Genomic DNA, 19,246 nt, shown 5'->3' with positions numbered 1-19,246 from the left:
TTTAGTGTATAGAGATCAAAAGACAGTTTTCAGGAGTCGCTTCTCACCACCTCCTGCCAAATGGGTCCCAGGAATTGAACTCAGGTTATTGGTCTTGGCTGTAGGCTCCTTTGCTGTGAGTCCTCTTACCAGCCCCTTTCATGAGGATTGCAGTTTCCAGGTTCTTGCCTTTGTGTGTCTAATTCCAACTCTCTGTGCTCTCTTACCACATCTGCCCTGACTAGACTTACTCCAGAAGAGTTAGGGCTATCTTGAGATCATTGGTCCCTGTATTGGTTTCTTTTCTGTTACTGTGATGGTTACCATAACCAAGTCAAAACATATCAAAGAAAAAAGTTTAATTGGGCTTTTGGGTCCAGAGAGTTAGAATCCATGACGGCAGGGCAAAGTCACAGCGACAGGTGGCTGGAGCCACAGCTGAGAGCTCACATCTTGATCCACACGCAGGAAACAACACAATGGGAGTGGTACAAGTCTGGAAGCCTCAAAGCTTGCCCCCATGGACCAACCTCCTCCAAGGCCACACCTCCTAATCCTTCCCAAACTGTCCACTAACTGGGGACCAAGAATTCAAATAAGAGCCCATAGGGGCTATTCTCATTCAAACCAGGGTCCCCAAAGTCCATTGACTAAAATTACACCTCTTCCTTCATGAAGCTAATGGTTGCTTTCTTCTAAACCCAGGTTTCCTTGGAGTGAACTCATCATCACTAAAATCCCTCCCTAAGACTCTTACTGGAAGGAAGCCCTCCATGAACAGTCTTTTATCTGGTTTTTAATATTAGCTGTGACTCAGTTCTAGACACTATAGAGTTCTTCCAGAGAAGTTTCCATCCAAACCCGCATGGGAAACACTGAGGTGGAGAGAAGAGAATGGGCTCTACATGGGTGACAGGGGAATTTTGTAGAGTTTACAGAAGGAAACAGATCCTGGCTAGCAAGATGGCTGACAGCTAATGGCATTTGCTGCCAAGCCTGACAACCTGACCTCAGTCCCTGGTTTCACAGTGGAAGGGTAGAACCAAATCCTGAAAGTTGTCCTCTGACCTCCACACATGTGCCATGGCACACACACACACATTCCAACTCCCTATTCACAGATAAATAAATACAATAAATTTTAAAATAACTTTATTTTATTATTTTTAATTATGTGTATTTGGGTGGGTATGTTCATATGAGTGTTGGTGCCCTTGGAAGCCAGAGGCACTGAATCCACCTATGAATGGAATAACTATTTTTTTAAATTAAAAAAAGAAAAGAAAAGAAAAACACATTCCTATAGGTTCATTTGGCTTTCTGATAAAATGACCATGATCCACCATCTGTAGCCTTCCAGTCAAGGTATGAAAATTGAGGCAAAAAAACACACGGACCCCGAGTGCACAGCTCAGTGGTTTTGCCCAAAGTAAACACCCTGACAGAACACCACCAAATCAAGAAATGAGTAACATTCCAGAAGCCCCTCTTGGGCCCTCCCAGCCACACCCCACCCTCTCCCCGAAGGCAGTCACTGTAATTTTAATCCTCTGACCTCCATATTTTTATATATCTGATGGCCCAGATAATTATCTCTAGAGGCCAGAGTTAATCAGAATCTGGGAGCATTATTTTCCCATGAGTCATTTCTCTTCGGCATAGTTTATCAGTGAGGATGCTTCCAGCTGTAAGCAACAAAAACCACAAACAAACAACCTCAACAATAGGAAGATTTATGCCCTCCCCAGAAGTGGAAGGCTTGCTATAGGGCAAGCTTTGGGGTGAGTTACTTGGCTGCACTCAACGTTTGCTGATTTCTCAAGCTAGCAAGATGTTCACATTAGTTCTTTCTTGGGGCTCTCTTTTTGGAGAAGAAACAGCTCCCAGATGGCCCTCCACACACCAAGAGAAAAAACTGGGCCGCATGTGCAATCCACCAGACCAGGTGGGTGGGCTTATTCCAGCTGTCTTTGACTCCCCACTTGGGCTGGAGTAGACCTCGGTGTCTACTCTGTATGAAAGGCCATGTCACGAAACTGAAACGCCTTCTTTGCATTTATCAACATGCTCCCTATTGCTAAATGGTAACGAGGGTCATAAACAGAGATTTGTGGCTGAGCACACTGCTGGAGATTCAAGGTTAGGGGTAAGTAACTGTGAGGAAGAAACAAATTGACCATGACAAAGTCAACACAGCAGCCCTTGCCCTCTCTCCTCTGAATGCTAATGATCCTGTCTCCGAGCTGCCTGTTTGGGCACTGAGTCATGAAGATATTTTCTGAAAGTTATTGGAATAGTGTCTGGTACCAGTTATGCTAAACACAGGACATAATGTCTCAGTCTACACTCAGGACAAATTCTTCCTCTTTCAAGTCACATGCTGACCCGCAGCACATAGGAGGCGTGCCATTTAAATGCTACAAGATACACCATCGTGATCAGGGGCTCCCCAAAAGATTCCGGAATCTTTTCATTGACTTCAGTATGGTCTAGAATGTTCCCTCATGTTAAAAAGTCCAGAATTTTCTTTTTAAAGCTTATGGGTAGGAGTCATATATGTCTGTATTTATATTTATTCTTTAAAAGATTTGTTTTATGTGTATAGATGTTTGCCTGCATGTATGTCTGTACATGCAGTCTCCTTAGAGGTCAGAAGAGGGCATCAGATCCCTGGGAACTGGAGTTACTATGGTTGTGTGCTGCCATGCTGGTACTAGGAACTGAATTCAGGTCCTCTGCAAGAACAGCAAGTATTTTTGACTGCTGAGCCATCTTTCTAGCACCATTAATATTTCTTTTCATGAGGTAACAGGGAATATATTATGTTTTTTTTTCAATGTGGAGTCATAATCTTATTAAAACACTGAATGAAGCCAGGGGTGGCAGTGCGTATCTCTAATCCCAAAACTCAGGAGGCAGAAGCAGGCAGTTCTCTGAGTTTGAAGTCAGCCTGGTCTACAGAGTGAGTTCCAGGAAAGCCAGGAAACCTGTTTCAAAAAAACCCAAAAATAAATAAATAAATAAACTGAGCAGACACCAACTGGAAGAATCTGTCACTGAAGATGTGAAAGACTCCCTCATGAGTAAATAGCAATTAAACTAATGGCAATACAATAGTGATATTTTTGTGTTAAATAACAAAATTTGCACATCTGTGAATGATGATATAAAAAGCAGATAGCTTTTAATGGTAGTTACTGTGCTATATACATATGTAACATTTTATACAGATAAGTGTATGTGTTAGTGAGGGATCTCTAGAAGAACAGAACTGACATAATGAATATATACATATTATAATAGATAGATAGATAGATAGATAGATAGATAGATAGATAGATAGATAGAGGCTGTGGTTCAGCTAGTCCAACCAATGTCTACCAATGGAAAGTCCAAGAATGCAGTAGTTGTTCAGTCCACAGGGCTGGTTGTCTCAGCTGGTCTTCAGTGTATGCCGGGACCCTGAAGAAGCAGGCTCTGGTGCCAGTGAAGGAATGGACTTGCTAGCCAGAGAAAGCAAACAGACAGAGAGGAAAGCAAGCTTCCTTCTTCCATGTCCTTAGACAGGCTGCCAGCAGAAGGTGTGACCCAGATTAAAGGTGAATTTTCCCACCTCAAAAGATTTAGATTTAAGGTGGGTCTTCCAATTTAAAATGATTTAATTCAGAAAAAAATCCCTCCAGCTACTTGGGTTTTAGTTAATTCCAGATGTAGTCAAGGTGACACCAAGAACAGCCACCACGGTGCATATGTACCAATAATGTCACCTTTTGGGTGAAAACGTTCTAAGGGGCTGGGGAGACAGCAAACTCATTACCGACTGAGTCATCTCAGGGCAGGCACAAATGTTTTTAATATCTTAACTTACCACATTTATAAGGAACTATCAGCACATGGAACCCTCTGTTATGTAACATTACCATTATAAGAAAGCATATCAATAACACGCTTTATTTAAATGAGCATATTGTTTCTAACAAAGTAAAAATTAGAACACTGTGGACCTGGAGAGACGACTCAGTGGTTAAGAGCACTGCATACTTTTCCAGAGGATCACATGATGCTCACAACTGTCTGGAGCTCCAGTCGTAGGGAGCCCAACACCCTCTTCTGACCTCCTCAGGCACCAGGCATGCATTGTGGTGCACAAACATGCATGCAGGCAAACACCCATGCATAAAAATGAATAATAAAGTTTTAATGTCAAAACCATAAATATACATAAATGTAAATACACACATATATAAATATGTATATGTACATATCTGTGTATACATATGCATGTATTGTGTGTATATATACATATATGAGTGTATGCACACACATATAAATGCTGTGTGATAACCTTCCTTGTATTAGCTGTTATAATATCTGCCGTTTGATAGCCCCTATGTTCGGATTTGCATTTGTGTTAGGATTCAGCTTTTCCCCAAAAGTGACCTCAGTCTTGCATTCTTCATTCTTATGTCACCGGGGAGTGTCCCTTTTGCTCATAGCTCCATTTGGCCTCCACGCTTTTGTGAAGAAAATGGGATTTTTCTGGAGAGATGGTTCAGTGGTGAAGAACATTGGTTCCTCTTGCAGAGGACCAGGGTTCAAGTCCCAGCACCCACATGGCAGGTCAAACTGTCCAGTACCAGGGGATTCAATGCTCTCCTCTGACTCCACGCACACTGGGCACATACAAGGCGCACAGGTACATGTGCGCATAAAAACACTCACACGCATAAAATAAAACACCCCAGTGTAGTCGAGGCTACCTCTTTTTTTTTTTTTTTTGACATTTAAGTTGCATAATTTACTTTTTCATCTCCGGGTATATCTTCAGATTCAAATCAAATATGGAAATGAAATTGAATGAGAATATTTAAAATCTGGCTGTTAAATTCTCCAGGATATTCAAATCAACAATCAGAAAAACCTTGGCTATATTTTCATTTCTAGAACTTCATGCATATAATTGGCTTTGCCAGTGCGAACTCTCGAGGCTACCTCTTAAGAACATTCAGGATCCTCTTCACAGTTCAGTAGATGTCATTTGGAATCTCCACAAGGTCAGGAGTGCTCTTCCCCACCCTGCCAGCAGAGGGCACATTCTCTGCTTCCATTTTGTTGTAACTAGCCCCAAGCAACAATACAACACATTGTGTATCCACTGACAAGGCACCTGCCTGGGTATAGTGAAGGATCTCAAAAGAGATGCTCCGGCCAACCTCTGCCCTCGGTGAAACTCCAATGTAGACGGGAAAATAAAACACACTATTCAAGGACCAAACAATGAAAAGCACAGGACAGTGGCAGGTTAATAATGGAGAATTCAGTCAATCTGGACTGGAGTCATTTGGGGTTTCACGGAGATTGGGACTTGGGTTGGACTGTGAAACCGAGGCATGACTCAGCCAGGCCCACGTGGGAAACGGACTGCTTATCTCCCACTTCTGTCTTCCTGCCTCCGGCAGACAATGCTAATCAGTGCCCACGTGGATGCACTGGCCCATCAGGCCCGATACAGCGCTCCAAGTAGCCTAACCCGGAGCCAGAACTATTGACAAAGACCCTCAGGAGGCAGGGGTCAGGTGTAGGTGGGTGATATTGGCTCACCAGAGAAGTCTCTGAAGGAGAAGCGCGGGGCGGAGGTGAAAAGCAGTAGAAGCAGCTGGGGAACTTGAGGGAGAGAGTCTTCCTACATTTCACTAATGAACAGTGAGGTTTACCCTAGCAACTGACAGGACTGGACGACTCTGGTCTCCAGGGGCGGCTTCCGGTCCACGTTCAGCTTCAATGCAAAGAGGCAGCAAGCAAAGAAAGAAACCACTTCGCAAAGTTACTTCCATTGTCCAGACTCAGACCAGAGAATTCCACGTGGAAAGGACCAGTCTGCCACGGTGGAGGACTTGTACACCATCTTACCTTTTGAACTACGGATATGTGTTGTCTACCAAAGCAAAACGAGGTTTGAGAGAAGGCTCCGGGTTAACAGCACTCATTGCTCTTGCGGAGGACCTGGGTTCAGTTACCAGCACCCACATGGTGGCTCACAACCATCTGTAACTCCAGTTCTAGATCTGATGACCTCTTCTGACCTCTTTGGGCACAGGGCACACATGTGGTGCACATACATACATGTGGACAAAACACTCATGTACATAAAGTAAATAAATGTTTTTTTAAAATGAAATCTTATTTTATTTGCTTATTTATTTTTGAGACAGGGTTTCTCTGCATAGCTCTGACTATTCTGGAAACTGCGCTGTAGAACAGTCCGGCTTTGAACTCAGAGATCTGTCTCTGCTTCCTGAGTGCCGGGGTTAAAGCCGTGTGCCACCACCAGCTGGCTTTAAATGAAACTGTAAAGAAGGGACTGCAAAGCTTTTAGGAAGGCGCTACAGCTCTTCTGCCAACGTTCGTCTGGAGTGAGGCATGCTGGGTGAGGTCACAGAGAATGCCCAATGTGCTGAATAAACAATAGCTTTCTTGGGGCTCAGCAAGTTAAGACCATGTCCTGCTCATCCAGAGGACTCAAGTTCAGTTCTCAGTACTCATGCGGAGTGGCTCGCACTCCAGGAGGATCTGAAACCCCATACACATACACATAATTAAATGTAATAAAAATAAATCTTAGAGAAAACTAAACAATGAATACACTATACAATAAATACATAAATAATAAAATTAAGTAAAAATAATCTGGAAGAACATGCATGGACTGTAGACAGAGTTCTCCTGTCTTGACCACCTGTTCCCAAATAACTGACACAGAGACTTAATATTACTTAGATATGCTCTGTCAATAGCTCAGGCTTATTACTAACTAGCTTTTACATTTTAAGTTAACCCTTACTCCTTATTTACACTCTGGCGCATGGTGGTACCTTTACTGGCACAGCACGTTCATCTGCTCCCTCTGTATCTGGCTGGCGACTCCTCTCGCTACCCTTGTTCCTCCCAAGATTCTCCTAGTCTGGCTCTCCTGCCTACCTTAAACTGGCTATTGGCCAGTCAGAGAGACAAATCTTCACAACGTACAAAGGGATTATTCCACAGAGATAGACAATGCAGGCAGTTACATGTTTACTTTGTATTACATTTCTGTGTTGCGTGTAGAAGGGGCATGCATGTGGAGAGCAGAGGACAATGGGAGTGAGTAGACCACCTCCTCTACCGAGTGGGCTCCAGGATCAAACAGTGACAGGTGGCTTTACCTACTGAGCCATGGGTATATTCACTTTTTAAACACTTTCTTTAATGGTTGGGAACATAGATCAACAGGTGGTGTACTTGGCTAGCATGCAGGAAGCTCTGGGTTGTCCTTAGCACACATAAATTGGGTGTTGTGGTGCATACCCAGAATCCCCAGCACTCAGGTGGTAGAGACAGGAGGACCCTCATTTGAGCTATCTTTGGCTACATAGAGTGTTTGAGATCAGCCTGAGACATATGAAATGGTCTTTCCAAAAAGAGGGGAAAAAATGTCATTTAGAAAAAAATCACATATCTGAGCAGACTTAAGGTTTTTTTTTTTCTTTTCGTTGAAACAGGGTCTCACTATGTAGCAAGTCCTCTGAGCTGGGGGTAGCGGCAGCTGCCGCATATGGTCAGTTAATAACTATAAGATGCATACGATGCCCTTGATACAAACTTGGATGTCAGGGCAAGACAGCCTGGGTGCAGATTCTGACTCAATTCACCCTGTGAATGTAAGTCATGTGACCTTTAATTCTCAGTTTCTCTTTCTATAAATGAGGGATGGTAGAAGTACTTTGGAGGATTGTTAGAGAACGAGGCAATGTATAGTAAGTGTCTTAGCACTGTGTAAGCGTGATCTCATTTTTAACAGAATAATCACAGCTAATTGTCAGTTCAGGTGTAGGCCTTACTCCAGGACAAAATATTATTTTGGCCAGTGTGCTTTATACTAAGACAGAAACATGACAAATTGAACTTGACAATTTTTTGTCTTATTTTCACTAAAAAAAAATGTATGTGTGATTTTGAGATCATAGCTCACGTAGCCCAGGCTAGCCTCAAACTCACTAAGTACCTCAGGATGCCTCTCTCCACTTCCCCAGTGCTAGGATTACAGGTGTGCAGCAGCATGCCCGGTGTCTCAGTCGGGGTCCCCACAGCTGTGAAAATACACCATGACCAGAGTAACTAGGGGGAGAAAGAGTTTATTTGGCTTATGCTTCCACATTACAGTTCATCATCAAAGGAAGTCAGGGAAGGAGCTCAAAGAGGGCAGGAATTTGGAGGCAGATGCTGATGGAGAGGCCATGGAGGAGTGCAGCTTACCTAGTCTGGCTCCTAAAGGCTCGCTCACTCTGGTCTCTATAGAACCCAAGACCACCACCCCAGGGGTAGCGCCACCCACAATGGGCTGGGTCCTCCCACATCAAACACTATTTAAGAAAATATCCTGCAGGCTTGCCTGTAGCCTGATCTGATGGTAGCACTTTCTCAATTGGGGCTCTCTAAAAGACTTTAGCTGTGTCAAGCTGACATAAAAGCAGCTAGCACGCCCAGCTTGAAAATTTTATTTTGAGCCAATGCAACACATGTACATATTTATAAAGGTTAAATAATGTCGGTCTCACGCTAGAGCAGACTGGTTCTTCAAGCCCCCACATGAAGAGCTACACATCAACCCACCACGAACCCTCCTGCAAGTAGCTAGGATTATAGCTATGGTATCAGGCTGGCACCTCCCCAGTTCTGTTAATTTTTTATTTTATTATGACTCTGTATATGTGAGCATGGGCACACACAAGTGTGGAGGCTGGGGCAAATTTCTGTGCTCTCCTCCCACCTTTACACGGGTTATCGAGGATTGACTGTTAGGCTTGTGTAGCGTGAACTTCTGCTCACCAAGCCGTCTCACCTGCCATTTTTTAAAGTATTTATTATAATATGTGCACCGGTGTTTTGTCTGCAGGCATGTGTGTGCACCACGTGTGTGCCTGGTGCTCTCAGAGGGTGGTGGAACCTTGGGACTGGTTGCGGTTTTGAACTGCCATGTGGGTGCTGAGAATTTAAGGTGGGTCCTCTTGAACAAAAGGCAGTGAGTGCTCTTAAACAGAGTCATCTCTCCAGCCTTGATTTTTGCTTTTTTTGTTATTTTGTTTTGCTTTTTTGAGACAGGATTTTTCTGTGCAGCTCTGGTTGTCCTGGAACTCTCTGTAGACCAGGCTGGCCTCGAGCTCAGTGATCCCTCTGCCTCTGCTTTTGGAGTGCTGAGATTAAAGGTGTGCACCACCACTACCCAGCCTGATTTTTGCTTTTTTGAAATGAGGTCTCATACAAACCAGGTGATCTCTAATTTATTATACAGCTGAGGATGATCTTCAACTCTGATCCTCCAACCTCCACCTCCTAAATGCTGGGATTAAAGGGGTTTGCCACCACACCCAGGTTACCCCATAAGGAGGTACTGTGTGTGTCAAGTTGACAATGGTCAGACCTGTGATGGCTATTTTTGGTTGTCAATTTGACTACATCTGGGATTAACTAAAACCCAACCAGTAAAGCACACCTGTGAGGGATTTCTCTGAATTAAATCATTTGAAGTGGGAAGACCCACCTTTAATCTGGGCCACACCTTCTGCTGGCAGCCTAGATAAAGGACATGGAAGAAGGAACCTGTCTGCCTGCCTGCTTCCTTTCTCTGGCACATTCCTTCATTGGCATTAGAGTCTACTTTGGGATTCCAGCATATACTAAAGACCAGCTGAAACATTCAGATTTGTGAGCTGAACAACCACTGAATTCTTGGACTTTTTGTTGTTAGACAACCATTGTTGGACGAGCTGGACCACAGCCTGTGAGCCATTCTAGTAAATCCCCTTTACATATGTAGATAATATAATATATAAACGCATTCTAATAGTTCTGATGCTATAGAGAACTTTACACGCCCCTTTTTCTTTAGGCAGGGTCTTACTGTGTAGCCCTGGTTGGCCTGGAACTTTCTATGTAGGTGTGCTCCACCATGCTGTCTCCCAATTCTTGAGCCACAGGAAAGCTTTTCAACCCTGTTAGGGTTTCTTACAGTATTTAGCTCCACCTTGGAAACAATGTGCTTTTGTTGCTTTTGTGACTGCTTCCTTTCTCATTTTAAATAAGGATGGGTTTGCACGTTTACACTGCAGTCCCACATGGCTCCTCTCTCTCCTGTAGGCAGCAATTTTTCTGCAGCATTTACCTTAAGCCTATTCTAAGTACAGAACACATATCCTTGGACACCAACTTGGGGTATTTGCTTTGTTTTGGCAGGATTTCTACTATAAAGCCTAGGCTGGCCTCAAATTCAAGATCTTCCTGCCCCAACCTCCCAAGCTGAGGCTACAGGCACTCATTTGGATAGCCAGAGTATTTCCTTGATACCAGTCTATCTGAACACTTCTTAACCATAGCTTGCAAATGTGTGAGGTGGGAGAGCTGGAGGTCTAGGCCAGCTTAGGAGTATGGCAAGATTCTTAAGTAATAAAACACGGGGGCTGCAGATGCCACTTAGTGGTGAAGTGCTTGCTGGCGTGTATGAAAGCCCTAGCTGGATCCCAGAACCAGGAAAAAAAAAAAACCTGTTTTGCAAGAAAATTAAGTTATTTCAAGCCTATTATCGTTACAGAAACAGGTGATTGCATCAATCTATGATCCCAACACTAGGAAGGCTGAAGAAGGATGTTGAGTTCAGAGGCCATCCTGGGCTACATGATTAGGCTTTGTCTTAAAAAGCAAAAAAAAAAAAAAAAAAAAAAAAAAAAAACAGCTAGCCAGGTTCAAATTCTGCTCCCCACCCCCGTGACTTTCTGACTGAATAGTAAAATCTGAAAAACTTGGACATTCCATTTCACTCGGGAACTACAGTAAGAATAAAGAATAAAGGTGTGGCAGCGCACCTTTAATCCCAGCACTCGGGAGGCAGAGGCAGGCAGATCTCCGTGAGTTCGAGGTCAGCCTGGTCTACAGAGCAAGTTCCATGACAGACTCCAAAGTTACAGAGAAAGGCCTATCTCAAAAAAACAAATAAGAATAAAGATGAAGCCGGGTGGTGGTGGCGCACTCCTTTAATCCCAGCACTCGGGAGGCAGAGGCAGGCGGATCTTTGTGAGTTCAAGGCCAGCCTGGTCTACAAGAGCTAGTTCCAGGACAGGCTCCAAAGCTACAGAGAAACTCTGTCTCAAAAAAAGAATAAAGATGAGCCATCTGAAGCCATCAGTCACTTGGTAACAACACAGCAGGTGTCAAATGATAATTACAACTGCATTCATAATTCATAGAAAAACAAAGTAGTCTCTTCTTAGTGCTTTATAAAAGAACTGAGTTGTTTGTCTGGTTTCAAATTCTTTTATGTGTATGGGTGTTTTGCCTGCATATTGTCTGCATCACATACGGACAGTGACTGTAGAGGGAGAGGATGTTGGACTGCTAAGTTGTCTGTACTTGGGACTTGAACCTTTGGAAGAGCAGCCAGCACTATTAACTGCTGAGCCATCTCTCCAGCCTCAAGAATTAAGTTTTCAAAATGCACGTAAGTAAAACAAACCAACCGACCCACAGCCAGGCAGTGGTGGCTCAAGACTTTAATCCTAGCACTTGAGAGGCAAAGGCAGGTGGGTCTCTGGGTAAGGGTAACTTCAGAGCAAGTTACAAGACAGCCAGGGCTACACAGAGAAACCCTGTCTCGAAAAACTAAAAAAAGAGAAGGAAGAAAATGTCTAAGTGACTAAAATGAATAAGCTTTGAGCACACAGAAGAGACAACGACCTAGCTAAGTGCTGTCAGATGTACGCTATCTCCAGACTGAAGTACATTAGGTATAGGGCTTTCTTACCTTTTTTTTGTAAATGGAATCAGTCTCAGATTATGATGCATCAAGCAAGATTTGTCACGCAACTACCAAACAGCAGGAAGAGTACCTGATAATGAATTCTTATTAGTATCAGAGATTAAACATTAGTTCAAATGTTGGCATTAAGAATGGGGCTATCCCTTCCTGTCACTAATCCCTGATTCCTGCGGTAGTGGAATCACCAGGTCCTAATGAGTGATGTGCTCTGACCTGCTGTTGGTCATGCTAGAAGGCTATCAGTGTGTGATAGAGGTAATTATTAAAATGGTTTATTTCCCTTGCTTCACACAATCACTAGAGCCTCAACCTCTGTGTCTAAATTTCCCCAACAGTTTAGCTAGTTCCAAGAAAAACAATCATTTGAGGCCCAGCATTGCAGATAATAAAACATTACCTCATGTTGGCTTTTCTTTACCAGTAGAAATACAACTCCAAAATGTTTTCTGGTTCCTACTTCACATCCCTTACCATGGCAGGACCTGGGTAGCTGTATCTTCAAACTATCTAATGAGAGGTCCACCTCCAACACAGAGCCCTGAAGAGCCACAGCACTACCTCAGTTTAAACAAATGTTGGCAGAGATACAGAACAACTTTGTGCACCCCAACTGTTACATTCAGTGTACCTGAGAAGTACAGCACCAACATGTCTTTAAAAAAAAAAAAAAAAGCCGGGCGGTGGTGGTGCATGCCTTTAATCCCAGCACTTGGGAGGCAGAGGCAGGTGGATCTTTGTGAGTTCGAGACCAGCCTGGTTTACTAGAGCTAGTTCCAGGACAGCTCCAAAGCTATAGAGAAACCCTGTCTCAGAAAAAAGAAAAAAAAAAAAAAGTTGATAAAAAAAAAAAAAACCAACAACTGTAGTCAGGACGAGAAAAGGAAAACAGTGTCTTTATTGTGTAGTTCTAACAAACATTCACTGTGTGCACATTCCAGTAGAAAGAGACAAAGATCTTTGTTCAAAATAAGCTGCAGTCAAATAGGTAAACAAACTCCATCATTGAATACACAGAAGGAATGTTAACATTAGTCACCTGCAGTTGAGGGTGCAGTAAAAAGTGAGCTACGTAACTGAAATGATGTTCTGCCCAAACTGCCCATGTAGGTGGCGTAGGTGTGGGCAAGGGGTGGCCACTGAAATTCACGAGTAAGATACTGGGCATAAGGCAGGTGGCTGACAGACATCTCTGCTTCTTCAGAGACCCCCTCCTAGGTCACCCCCACGAATTCCAAAGTTGGCCAAATGTGACGGAGCTCTCTGTTACTTTTGGGATATTTGGCAACTGAATCGCACAGCCTCAAAACTTCAGTTTCTTGTTGAGACATGACATGTCTGAATCCATTTCCCTTGGGATAGAAGGCAAAGAACATTCATGCTCTGTGCTTCAGTCACCACAGGTGGACTTCAGCCTGATGGGCATCACCTGGGATGAAGAATGAACGCTATGCGTGACGAAACATCCAGCTTGTCAAAGCACCTTTCACTGCTCCTCAGCAGCTAAATGAGCACAACCCAGCATCATAAGCAACAATGGCAGCTGCCCAAAGAGCCTAGCAGCTCAAAGGACAGTTTTGGACAGACTTGTCTCTGCTTAAGTAATCACACAAGGAGTTTGCAAACACAGATCATAAACTTTGTCCCGCTTTCTTTACAAACGTGCAGTCACTTGGAAAGGAAAACCAGCTCCCAGGGCCAGGTAGGAACATTTACAGAATGGGCATTAACACCCTGTGTCTTGGTAGCACGAATTCCCTCTTTTGTGTTCACCAGCTGTTAACTTGCATGGTGTGTGTGGGCAGTTGGCCACTTCAAGAATTAACAACAAACCACCCCACAGGTCGGGGGTGCTGTCAGCCAACAGGGACTAGTTCCCCTTGCTCTCAATGATGTCTGCATGGCCCACAAATGTTAAGGCTTCTTTGACAAGTTCAGGGTTTTTTTTAATGCATTTGGTGCATATGCTGTATTGCTTTGTTGAGGAAAAGCCTCAACAAACTCTCACGTAAAACCTACCTTTTCCCCTGTTTATGTAGGCAACAGAATTACAGCAAACAGACATGAAAGTGGTTTTGTGGTTGTTTTGAGACAGAGTCTCACTATGTAGCTTTGGCTGGACTGGAGCTTGCTATATAGACCAGGCAGACCTAGAACTCAAGAACTGTCTGCCTCTACCTCTTGAGTGCTGGGAATAAAGTCACATGCCCCTATGCCTGGCCAAAAAAGAAGCAGCATTTTTTATATATGTAATATAAAATGACATCACATTATCAGTAGTTCAAAAAAAGCCCTGGGTATTATATGGATTTCATAAATGGCAAAGACGAAAGCATAAAAATCTTTTCCTTTCGGCTCTCAGTAAAACAGCTCAAATAAAAGCAGGGGAATCACAGACGTGAAATAAAAAAACACGATTTTTGTATTGATGCTTACCATAGAAATACCAAAACACCTTAAAATAAAATAAAAAATACAGCTCTTTTTTGTGGGCGGTGTTGAGATGGGGTCTCTATATAGTTCTGGCTGTCCTGGAACTCACTATGTAGATCAGGCTGGACTTGAACTCAGAGATCCACCTGCCTCTGCCTCCCAAGTGCTGGGATTAAAGGTGTGCGCCACTACTGCCCAGCCAAAACCAGTCCTTAACATTTTCTATGATCAGATGTTTTCACTGGATGTGAAGAGATGCCAAGAAACATTCACAACTGATCCAAGTTATCTTCAGGCTTAGGTTAGCTTCAATGCTCCCTTCCTGTACCTCAATGGGCCCTTATTCTTTCCATCTACCCGACATATCCCACATAGCTTGGCTCTCATAGCAAGGGGACCCCAAGCCCCACTGCACACAACCTTCCTTGCTGTTAGATGGAGGTGTACTCAGTCATGCCACTTTCGTTACAGAGTAACTAGTGTTTCACTCTAGCATGTTACAGACATTATTAAAGACAGAAGTTTGATTAAGTCTGCATCCCTGATACATAAAAGTCATCTAGAAATTACTCTAACGTATCATATCCAAGTATGCAAGGAAAAGGCTAATGATATTTGGATGAATTCTGAATTCATTCAACCGCTGAATCTCAGGATAGAAATCCTGGCCTGAACTTTTTCTTAAATAGTTTGCATGGGCAGACTGGTTTAATGTGCAGTTTCCTGTACTGTCAAGTCCCATGGCAAGCTGGAAGGGAGACAGGAGACACTTCCCAGCATCTGTGGTCCTTTTAGAATTCAATGGCTTCCTGCTAGATATGACAAAGGCCCGGAAGCAGACTGGTAATGAACAAAGAATGTGGAGGACAATCACAGATAATGAGTAAAAAAATAGCTGGGAAACTCAGGTATCACCACAGGGAAATGAATAAAGTCAAAGATGCCAGGAAAATGCCTGAACCAATGAAACAGTAATTTTAAATGATTAACTACTTTCCAATGAAATACATATCCAAGGGAGGGGAAAAAGCTTCCAGATTTATCACTATAATCCTCAGAAGAAAAGCAGAACAAAATCAACAAGTTGGAGCCATGGAGGCAAACACAGATGAAAACAGAAGTCTTGGCAAGGTCTCGGATCTCAAGTGGCATGCCCCAACAATGACATTTACATGGAAGTTATTTTACTGAGGTAAGACCAAACAGAAGTCTCTTACTTTGATAAAACAGAATCAAAAATTTGTTAATAAGCAAATAAAAAGGCAACGAGAGCCTTCCATGAAGCCACAGGGGCAGCATCCCAGGCTTTAGTGAAGCGCCATGGGAAGACTCATCTTTCGCTAGCAAAGACAGCCAGGGTGAAGACGGCTGGAAACTGGTGTCTTTAACTGCTGTCCTGTAAGTGGTGCTTTGTTCTTTTTAAAAGAGATTATTCTGAATTCACCTTAATTCGCTGATCCCTTCTTTGGCTCTTCTACACCTGAGAAACCAAAGGGATGCAGAGTTTTATAAAGTATTCTTGGGAAGAAAGGGGCCAGATTTAGGGACAAGAGGAGCCATCAGCTACACTAACTGGGAGGGAGAAAACCACATAGTCCTTTTTCTTTAATTTTTATTTTTTTGTATACTTTTTAACAATTACATTTGTTTAGTGCACACTTGTGCCTGTGTGTGCTCTGTCCGAATGTGTGCTCCTGTGTGTATAAACACGTGTGTATGTGTACACTAGGGCTACAGCATGTGTGTGGAGGTCAGAGGACACTTTTGGTAATTGCTTCTCTCTTTCTACCCGTGTGGGTCCAGGAAATCAAACTCAGGTCAGCAGTCTTTGTGGCAATTGCTTTTATCCAATGACATATCTTTCGGTCCCTTACTTTTAATAATCATAAATAAGATCATTTGGGAGCTGTGTTTTAAATAAGAGAGACATATCTTAACTTCATGAATTAAACTCCTTATGATAAAGACAAAATTAAATCAGAATTAAAAAATAAATTTACTTCAAAGAAAATTGGGAAAATATTCAAAATTAGAGTGCTGTTCCCTTAAATATATCTAATGCAAAGTCAAAGTAAGAGAAATCATATATTGTCCCCAAAGGCCATGTCACTACAACATCGGAACTCTAATCATAGGCATAAACTCTTGAAATGAAGGAAACAAGTGGAAGCCAGTGAGAAGAAACCCTAGCAAGGACACAATGTGAGTAGGTGCTTTGGGCATCAGGTTCTGGCTGGTGAAGGACCCTGCTGGTCCTAGACTGAGGAGGATAGATATCTGGTCAACATCTTGGCTCCAAGTGGGGAGGAAAACAACTGGCAGGATTTAAGGAGGGAGCATCGCTGCAGCCTCCACAGTATGTGTCTACTTCTTGCTCCAGGAGCATGCGCTCCCACACTCCAACATGGTCGCCTCAGGAGGATTTGCTGTCGGTGGTGAAGTGACGATACAGGAACCCTACAAGAATGGCGCCCACCACGGGGAGAATCCAATATGCCCAGCAACTAGAAGCAGGAAGAAAAAGCAATGAAGTTAAGGATAGTTTATCCAAACAACAGCACCCCTGTTTTAAAGCTCATGAGAAAGGAGTCTTGATTTGATTTATCTTGATTTTCTCTTAATTAAACTTTTACTATAGTGCATCTGAAAGGAAAACAAACAAAACCCAACTCTACACTTATTTGTATCTGTGCACTTATGTGCTCAGGCATGGCATGATGTGCAGGTGGAGCTCAGAAGAAAACGTGGGAACTTGAGTTACCAGACTTGGCAGGTGTCTCTACTTGTCGAGCCATCATACAGTGCCTAAAGTCCTTCTTTTAAAAAGGGTGTGAAAAACAAAAAAGAAGTAACTTTCAGGGTAAGGTCGTGTATGATTGTAACCTCAGCACCCAGGAGGGAGAACCAAGAAAATCTCTGAGAGTCCAAGATCAGTGACACCTGTTGAAAAACAGCTGTATCTCAGTGGCAGAGTGCTGACCTGCCATCCAGAAGCCCTGAGTTTGAACCCTAGCGCCACAACACAATGAAGAGAGAATGCATAGTATGCTATCAAAACAGATACACAAGAAGCTGGACATAGTGGTACATGCCTGCAAACACACACTCTGGAAGCTGAGGCAGGAGAATTGCTGTAAATTACAGGCTAGCCTGGGCTACACTGTAAATGCCAGCCCAACCCCAGTTACGTATCAAGATATAGTAAAACAAGCAGAACAAAAAAGAAACAGATACACAGACACCACACACACACACACAATCCCAGCATTTGAATGCTAAGGCAGGAAAATCAGGAGTTTGAGGACTAGGAGATAGTAAGTTAAGGACTTGAGTGTGATCCCTAAAACTCAAGTAAAACTCCAGGGAACGGTGGCTATGCTTGAAATTTCAGTGCTGGGGAGATAAAGATGGGCAGATCCCTGGGACGCCCAGTGTAGCTGAACTAGTGAGCTCCAGGATAAAGAGGTCTTCTGTTCACACACAAGCATGCAGAGACACACAAATATTAAAACAAAACAGTTCACAATCATTCTGGCATTCCAAAAAAGCTATATGTGTGTGTGTTTCTTTCTAAGTGTTTCTATGAGACATACTGATTATTTCTGGGTTACGGGGTTATAGATATTAGAATTTGTCTTTGTGACTTTTTTTTTTTACAAATTATTATACTGCAATAATTAATTTTTATGTGTATGGTGCTAGGAGTCAGACCCTAATATAATAGTATTATTATTACCTACTTTATTATAAGTTTAAAAGTAACAAATCTTTGCCCCCCAAGTAAGAAGTTGGTAATGGGAGTCAGGTGCCCATGCTTTCAATGTCTAGTTTTATTTGTTTTATTTTAAATACATTATATCTATGGGTGTTATGCCTGTATGACTGTAGCTGCACCATGTGGGTTCATGGTACCCTCACAGGTCAGAAGAGGGCATCAGATCTCCCTGGAAGTAGAGTTGTGGATGGTTGTGAGTCACCGTGTGGCTGCTGGGGAACAAACCCAGGACTTCTGCAAGAGCAGCAATTGCTCTTAACTACTGAGCCACCTCTCTAAGCCCTTAATGTCTAGTTTTAATTTTGGACACTAATGAGGAAATAAAATGAGTGCATGGGTTGTTCTAAAAGAAGTTAACAAGTGTCAATGCCATGAGAAGTACTGCAGGTGACTTCCCTTAGGAGTTTCAGAGCAGACACTACTCTCCTTAAAACAATTCTCTCCCTCTCTCTCTCTTTCTCTCTCTGTGTATTATGTGCATGGGTGTTTGGTCTGTATATAAGTCTCCATACACTTGCATGCCTAATGCCCAAGAAGGCCAGAAGAAGGTGTCAGATCTCTGGAACTGGAGTTAAAGATAGTTGGGAGCTGCCATCTGAGTGCAGGGAACTAAACCTAAGCCCTCTAAAAGAGCAGCAAGCACTCTTAACTGCTGAGCCATCTCCCCAGCCTCCTTAAAACAGTTCTTTAAATGAGCTTATTACTCTGCCCAGTTTAAGCTGTGAGGCTTTTGTGACCCAAATGACTTGGTTGCCCATCTAAGACATATATCCAGTCTTGGTATGAAAAAGTTCCAAACCAACAAAGCCAGCTGAGATTGTTAACAAGAATTATTCTCCTTGCCTAGACAGATCCAGCCTGGTGCACACAAGACGACAGAGGTAAGTTACTACCAACAGACGAGACTGACAGGCAGACAGGCAGTTTTGCTTCAAGTCAAGACAGCATGCACAGCAGAAACTATGGAACATGGCAACTTTGAAGTCACTGAGGCTTCCTGAAGAGCAACCACGGAAGACTAGAGTCCAAACATAGGACCCCGCCAAGAAAACACTCAAGGGAGGACTGCAGAACAAGAGAGAATGGTTGCCACCAAGTCTCACACCGCTTCTGCTACCGCTGAAGCGTGAAGACAAACAAGAACTGTATTTCCACTGTGCTCAGAGACAGAGCACCAGCAATAATTTTGTGCCAGAGACAGGTTTTTTTTTATTTCT

At 43.1% G+C, this 19,246-nt stretch overlaps 1 protein-coding gene across 1 annotated transcript in view; it reads right to left on the bottom strand.

The window, feature by feature from the left end:
- Nucleotides 1–12,690: 12,690 nt before the first annotated feature.
- The window catches only part of LOC130863788 (cytochrome b5 type B), a 37,053-nt gene continuing 30,497 nt past the window's right edge, over nt 12,691–19,246 (bottom strand). The window contains exon 5 of the mRNA XM_057754068.1: nt 12,691–16,758. Within this exon, the coding sequence (XP_057610051.1) occupies nt 16,668–16,758 (91 nt within the window). The 3' untranslated portion in view covers nt 12,691–16,667. The remainder of the gene's footprint in view (nt 16,759–19,246) is intronic.

This window comes from Chionomys nivalis, chromosome 21, assembly GCF_950005125.1.
Source record: "Chionomys nivalis chromosome 21, mChiNiv1.1, whole genome shotgun sequence".
NCBI lineage: Eukaryota > Metazoa > Chordata > Mammalia > Rodentia > Cricetidae > Chionomys > Chionomys nivalis.
This window is presented reverse-complemented; position numbering and strand designations above follow the sequence as displayed.